Source organism: Citrus sinensis, chromosome 3, assembly GCF_022201045.2.
Source record: "Citrus sinensis cultivar Valencia sweet orange chromosome 3, DVS_A1.0, whole genome shotgun sequence".
In the NCBI taxonomy this organism is placed as follows: Eukaryota; Viridiplantae; Streptophyta; class Magnoliopsida; order Sapindales; family Rutaceae; genus Citrus; species Citrus sinensis.
The window spans coordinates 47,898,842-47,906,044 of NC_068558.1; the positions used below are offsets into that span (position 1 = coordinate 47,898,842).

A 7,203-nucleotide genomic window follows, 5' to 3' on the forward strand; every position below is an offset into this window, starting at 1 on the left:
TTACTCAAGTATCAAGACAATAGCCAGAAATAAAAATATATTTTTTTATGAAGACAAGCTTAATTTCGAAGGCATGAGGTCAAGGAAGAAGCTCGCCATCCTGCAGCTACACAATTGTATAAACAAATATTACAATCTTGGCTACCCCTAAGTGCAGCAAATAAAAGGAAGATAAATAGCAAACAAATATTCATCTATCCAACATCCCATATCCTTATTTTTAATGTAAAATTCTAACAAAAATTACACACAGCTAGGAACATGAATGTCAATTCCAAACACAGAGCATTCTACTATTTTAGGTTTCCTCCTACAGCCTCTGTATATAACTTTCCAAAAGAATGAAAATAAAAAAAGATAAGCAACTGTCTAGAAGGCGGGCAACTCTTCCTATGATCCAGAGCTCTATTTGTCAAACTCCCATATGACTCCTCCATCCTCTGAAAGACAATGACAAATACGTTAGCCATAACAAAGTACTTAAATGCAAGCGAGTCAAGCCAAAAGGCTTCCAAAATCTACAAATACGATTATTTTCAACCATGATGACAGGGAAATTCCATGATTCTTAATGGCAAAAGAGAGAGAAAACACTTCGAAGCTGGTCACCTCTGTAAGTACGTGATGGCTACATCAGCTCACAAATATCATTTGCATTAATGCATTATGATCAACAATAATGGCAAATGATCCATGTTTTTTGTAATAATCATGAATACTCACAAGAACTACTCTCCCATCAAAACAGGATGCTTAAAAGGAAAAAAAAAATCTTCTTTCTCATTTCTGTTTCTTTTTTTCTAATTAATTATTTGCTCTTTTTATTTTCTAACAAAAAAATTAAGGGACGAGCCCACAGAAAAGGGCTGATTATTGTAGATACTCTTACAATCACAATTTACATAAAAAGCTTTCTTAAAGTCATCGTAAGACCCAAAAATGACCATTAGGCACCAAATGTCCTTTTCATGTGTTTTTGAATGAATTTTAGCCTGGCACTATATTTTAGGGGTGGCATAACCGAACCTCAAATTTATTTCGGTTTTTGGTTCAGTTCAGTTTGACCCTAAAAACAAGTTGGTTGAGAATTGAAAACCGATTGGGTTTGAATTCACCTCACGTTAACACCGAACTGAACAACAAATTAAAACAGAGACTCTAAGCTAAGCCTAACTCATCTCCCTGTCACTAACTGCCATCAGTCATGCTACACCACCACCAGTCATCACACTCAACCACTGGCCACCCTTGTTATCTGTCACTCTCTTGCAGTAGTCAGTCTTTACTTTGTCGGCGTCGCAGCTCCCAACAGTACCACTGCCTGGTTGTCGCAACTTCCATCTCATCGGCTGTCAGGGTTGTAGCTCCCATCTAACTCATCAGCGCTGCAGTTCTTCACTTGATGGTAAGTTGGTTGGAACTGAATCTTAGCTTCTATACATTTACATCAAAATTTGACTTCCAATAATTTCTGTTTTCACTCTATCTCCTTCTAATTAATTTCCTTTATCTACATATTTTTTCCTCTGTGGATATATTTGCTGCAAGCTCAGATTTCGAAACTTATCAATGGTTTTTCTTATTCTTTCTTGGAATTAAATCTTTCTCTTACTCTCAGATTGATGAGAATATTGTTTAATTATTTTAATTTTTCATGTTTGCTTTACTGAACTGTGTTAAATCTTATTGTCGTTGTGTTATTAAAGAATTGATGATTAATAAAGATAATTAGGTAGTTAATTAAGAAGATAAAGTTGAAATTAAAAGCTGAAGCCAGAAGTAGCAATACGTGCAGTCTTCTAGGTTCTAATAATTGAGTTTATTACTTTACTGATGCTTGGTTCCCGTCATTGGTTTTGTAGACTCCTATCTAGACACAGCAAATTTGTCAATCTATATGACAACATTCTGATAAACACAATTGTTTATCTTTTAGCAAAATGGACTGATTACCGATGCTTCTTTGGTGGAGGTTAATTGTTGCTAATGTAACTGTTGCTTGTCGAGTTGAGCATTCATAGAGATTGAATTTTGGTGTAGAATTTGTAATTCAGTAATTTTATTATGTTGTTTCTTTTTTTTTTTAAGATTAATTATTTATTTGCTTGGATTTTGGCTTTTGGCTTTTGGAATTTTGAATTTTTTTATTTAAGCTATTTTTTTTGGCTGAATTTGTAATTAAATTTGAATTTTTAGCTGTAACCCAAAATTGCAACCCAAACCGAATTTTTAACAAAAAATTACAACCTCAATCCGAACCGATATTTGAAACCAAACCAAAATAACTTTTCAACTTGTTTGGGTTAAATTCTCCAACCCAAATGGGTTGCAACCCAAACCGAATCCCGAAACATCCACACCTAGTATGTTTGTATTAATTTATATCTTATCACTAAAATTATACAGTGACTTAACCTGTCAATAACAGCAATCAAAAAGATTATAGTCATCAAGGTCATACCTTTAACCTTCTTGTTTATCCAGATCTCCAGCAGCATCCCAGCACCAATTCCACCAGCAATGCAAGACCCATAGAAGGCTATGGCCGAGGGTAAAGATCTTCGAGGAAGGAAATAGTAGTCTGGAATTTGCCTAATCTTTTTCGGAAGCCGCTTCTTTACAACTGGTTTCACACCTGCACCAGGGTCCTTCTGCAATTCACTACCAATGGCTTTCCAATCAACCTCCTTCAGAGGATCTTTCGACTCTTCAGTTCTCATGACCCAACAGATTAGAGCTCAATTCTACAAGTACAAAGCTAGAAGTTGTTAGATGGTTATGTTCAAAATCTACTACAAGAAAAGCCACAAACAATAATGGGGACCACGGCAACTCAGATTTAAGAGACTCATATGGAAATGGGCAACTTGTGTACTCAATGCCATTATCAGATCCAGTGTTTGGAAAAAATAAGAATCTTTGAGGAAAGATAATTTCTGAATCCTTGAAGAAATTTCATCTCAACTAATATAACAAGTCTTGCATCACTATCAAGGTGCGCACAAGTCATTCCAAGAAACCTTTCTATATATATATATATATAAGAGTTTAAATTTGTGCTATCTCCACCATTGAATGATTTACCATTACACTACTAGTTAGACCTATATGAATCAACCCACTTTGAGTAAAAACTGAAACATTTAATTGCCTTTTTCTTTTGAACAAATAACTCTATTTTATTCACGATAGCACTTTGCATAGTGTTTGTTTGATTTACAGGGAATTCAGAAAAAGTAAAAACTGAAAATAGGAATTAACATTTAATTGGTCCAAAATTCCCAACCAAGTCGGGTAACCAAGCAACGAAAATCTTCATTTCTGCAAATGGTTTAAGTTCACACATCAAAGTTTGTTTTCAATTATACACTTTAGAATTGAAAACCTAAACATATGAAGTGCTCTTAGTGTCATTCCATCAAACAATTATGTGCATACACACATATTCCAATTCTGAACACAATCTAACTGTAAATCCATAAGATATAAATAATCAGATTTGTGGTAATAAACCCACAACACATAAATCTCATATCAATCACACAGTTAACAGCAGCAAAGCAATTCTCACAAACATTGAAAAAATAATACAATGTTAATTGTCCGCAGAAAAGAGAAGGAAGTCAAAAGTAAATGAAAAACTTGTGCACAGGAGTTCTCAGCCTAAATTAAGTTAGTTTCCCCATAAAACTTACTGGACTGTCGGATGCAGCTTGTACAAAGTTCCAACAAGCTAAGTCCTTATGCGCATGGATTCGTTTTTAAACGGCTGCCTTGGCAGTGTGTAGAAAATATAGAAGAAGCTTTAGGCTAGGCGTGTGTCTAGAAGGAAACTAAGAAACCGACTGATTTGGGCTTGCAGGTTGTATCTAGGGGTAGGCAATTTCAGATTCAGATTGGATTCGGATGAATCAGATTGCGAAAAAATCATCCAATTCTAACCCAAACCTCAAATCTAAATAAATTGGACCAGATGAATATTCCGGATCGATTCAGATGAGTTCTGATTTGAATGATATTTCGGATTTGGGGCTTTTTGGCAATTTTCACAAATTCATGAAATCTATAATTAGTGAAAACACAAGTAAATGTAAATCATCAGAAAAGAAAAGAAAATTAATCTCATCGTAAGCTTTCCTGATCATATATTCAACATTTACTCAAAGCATTTTACATGTTCAAAGAATCAAAATAATCACATTAAGTCAGCAACTCAGCCAGAGCAAGGAAAGTAGTAGTATACCACTGAATCAAAAGAGAGCCAAAAGAGAATTTTCTAAAGAATTTATATTAGCCAAAAGAGAACCAACCAGGCAACCACAAGCTAATATAAGATAAGAAGCAACCAGGCAATCATGTTCAAAATGCGTCGGCATTACCATGAACAAGTCGCGAGGTTGCTGTCGGTGTCAGATGCTCGTCTGGAACGTCGATGGCGAGCGGCGTGCAACTGGCCGACTGGACTTCGATGTCGACCAAGATGCGGCTGGGATCGTTTGGGTTGCGTCGTCGGCAGCGTGGTTCGCGGCGTCGGTCTGGTCGTCCGGAGAAGCGTCGTTGCTGATATTTTGGTTTTGGAATTAGCCTTTCACCTAGGAATTTTACTTCTGTGCTTTTATATTTAGTTAATATTATTTTTTTAAATCAGCAGTGCAGTCCCAATTTACCATCAGATTATTCGGATAGATCCGAATCCGATTCAATCCAAATCAAATCTGATTGGATGATATAAATCACATTCAATCTGATATTAGTTAAATTTGAATCCGATAGACTCTAAAGTCTAATAAGGTGGCTTTTGTTTTTTAACTTAATGACTTAAAATGACTTAACTTAATTAATTAAATTAATTAGAGATGTTTATTTTTATAACTTAATGAGACTTTTTAGGTAATTTTTACTTAATAAAATAAGCTAATTTTTTTGATTTTTTACTTAATTGAGAAATCTGAATTAAGTCAATTACTTGCTAATGATAAAAATATCTTTGTTTTATAATTTATTTTTCATGTCTATCCCAAAACTCACCCATAAATATTTACCTCACATAAAAATATCTCTGTTTTTTCTTTCTTATATTATATACGATAAAATTTAAAATTTATGGTATTTTATATATTAAAATTCCAAAATAATTATGTTTCACTTGAATATAGTTTTACTTATAAATGTTAAAATATTATGGTATTTAATATATTATTTATTTGACATTCAAATTTAACAAGGATACAAATGTAAAAGTATATATTTTTAGCTTTTTAAGTTGAAAAAACAAACAACTGAATATTTATTTTCTAAGATTCAGACGAAAAAATAAATATATTATTTAGATTCAAACATTCATACATATTCAGAATTCAGACTAATTCATATCTATTCAGATTTCAGACAAAAAAACAAACGCCACCTAAGTTAGCGTTTACATTTTAAATTAGAGTGGTAATTCTGAGGAGTGGAAATTCTGATATTAGGAGTGTGGAATGAGAGTAGTGTGGGTAGGTTGTTTACTTACATTAGAGTGAGAGTATAGAATTGTCTTGAATTAAAAGTAAATGGTTTTAAATTACAGTTTTATCTTTATTTAAAGAATTATAATATTTAATTACAAAATTAATAAAAAATATATTTAAAAAATAAAATATTTATTTTATTATATTTATAAATTAATAATTATTAATATTCTTAATTATGTAAATCATAATTTTTTTATTAATTTTAATTTTAATTATGTAAATAAAAAAATTATTAATAATAGCAATACAAATGAAACATTATCATTGATAATATAGTACAAAATTAATATTTTTTAAAATAAAATATTTATTATTATTATTAATTAAATAAATAAATAAATATAATAATATTATATTTTCAAATAAAGATATAATATAGTAATATTATTAATTCTCTATGAGTATAATAATATTATTTTTAAAACAATTTAATTTAGAACCACTGCAACTTATTATTTTTAACTAAATATAATAATATTATATTTAAATATGTTTAATAGTATTATTTTAATAAATTTAATTTATAAAATAACATACTAATGTTATTTAAATAACTATAATATTATTTATTTTATTTTAAATATGAGGGTAAAAAAAAAAGAAGGGGGAGTAGATTTACACTCCCACTTCCCCCGTAGGAGTGAGAATCCCACTCCCTACTTTAAATTTGGGTGGAGTCCACAGAGTGAGATTCCTACTCTCTTCTTAAAAATTGTAAATAAAAGAATCCACACTCCTCATTTTCATTTCAGAGAATAAACACTACCTAAATTATAAAGGCTGAATTGAATTGTAACTCGGTTTGTTTCTTTTTAAGTTGTAGTATGTTTATTAATTAGTAATTGAAATGAATTGAAATAAATTCAAATGAGAATAGGCTGAATTCAAAAAAAGAAATAAGATTCTTAATAAATTACTTTCTTTATTTTAGAATTAGAATGAATTATTTTAAGTTATTAAAATATCCTTAATTTATTATTATTATTAAAATATTTGTTATATTATCATTATTCAAAAAACTTATTGTTAATAACAATAAGAAATAATAATAACTTTGTTTCAATAATGATAATAATAAAATTAATAATAATAAACATGACAACAACAATAATAATAACATTATATATTATGCCCAAAAAAAAATAATAATAATCATCATCATTTTTGGAGACAAAAATAATCATCGTCATCGTTTAAAAAAAAAAATAATAATAATCATCATCATCATCATTTTTGCAACAACTGCCGTCGAGCCAGATTGATTGCTGGTTTCATGCGAGATTGGAAGGAGATGCGTCACCGGCTACTATTTCCAGCAACGGCATGTGTTGCTGCAACAATTTGGGGAGGAGCTACTCCGGTGCTCTGACAATAGCAAGTGCTGTTGCTCAACGCGAGATCCATAGCTGGTCGTCAGTGGCTTCATAATCAGCAATGGTAGGTGCTGTTGGTTCAATTTTGGTTTGGGTGTTGTTTATTCGATTTTGGGTGGTGTCCAATTCCATTATCGTGGTTTTAATTTGATTTTTTTTTCTTTTATACTCGTGAATTAATTAGGACAAAGTAAGAATTAAGAATTTAAAATAGGGGGTATTTTTGTCAATCATGGGAATAGAGCTTTGATTCCCAACCCCTTTTTAGGAATCAGGATCTTAGTGATAGATTTAAGGTTGGGAATTAGAACTTCAGT

At 31.2% G+C, this 7,203-nt stretch overlaps 1 protein-coding gene across 2 annotated transcripts; it reads right to left on the reverse strand.

Moving 5' to 3' along the window:
• Positions 1-20: 20 nt before the first annotated feature.
• LOC102629815 (uncharacterized) lies at positions 21-4,614 on the reverse strand. Of its 2 annotated transcripts, none has more exons than XM_006491244.4 (3): positions 4,311-4,614; positions 2,462-2,744; positions 21-440 (listed from the first exon to the last, which is right to left on the reverse strand). In XM_006491244.4, exons 2-3 carry the CDS (start codon positions 2,718-2,720, stop codon positions 406-408), a joined length of 294 nt encoding a protein of 97 aa, XP_006491307.2. In that variant the 5' UTR covers positions 2,721-2,744; positions 4,311-4,614; the 3' UTR covers positions 21-405. The 2 variants fall into 2 exon arrangements, with proteins under 2 accessions (XP_006491307.2, XP_006491306.2); XM_006491243.4 differs by having other exon boundaries at positions 4,380-4,611.
• Positions 4,615-7,203: the final 2,589 nt, after the last annotated feature.

What these genes read in the sequence shown, in the direction of transcription:
- LOC102629815 (XM_006491244.4), bottom strand. Translation starts at nt 2,720, where the DNA reads ATGAGAACTGAAGAGTCGAAAGATCCTCTGAAGGAGGTTGATTGGAAA. An exon ending in GATAAACAAGAAGGTTAAAG is followed by an intron (nt 441 to 2,461) that starts GTATGACCTTGA and finishes ATTGTCTTTCAG; the next exon opens with AGGATGGAGGAGTCATATGG.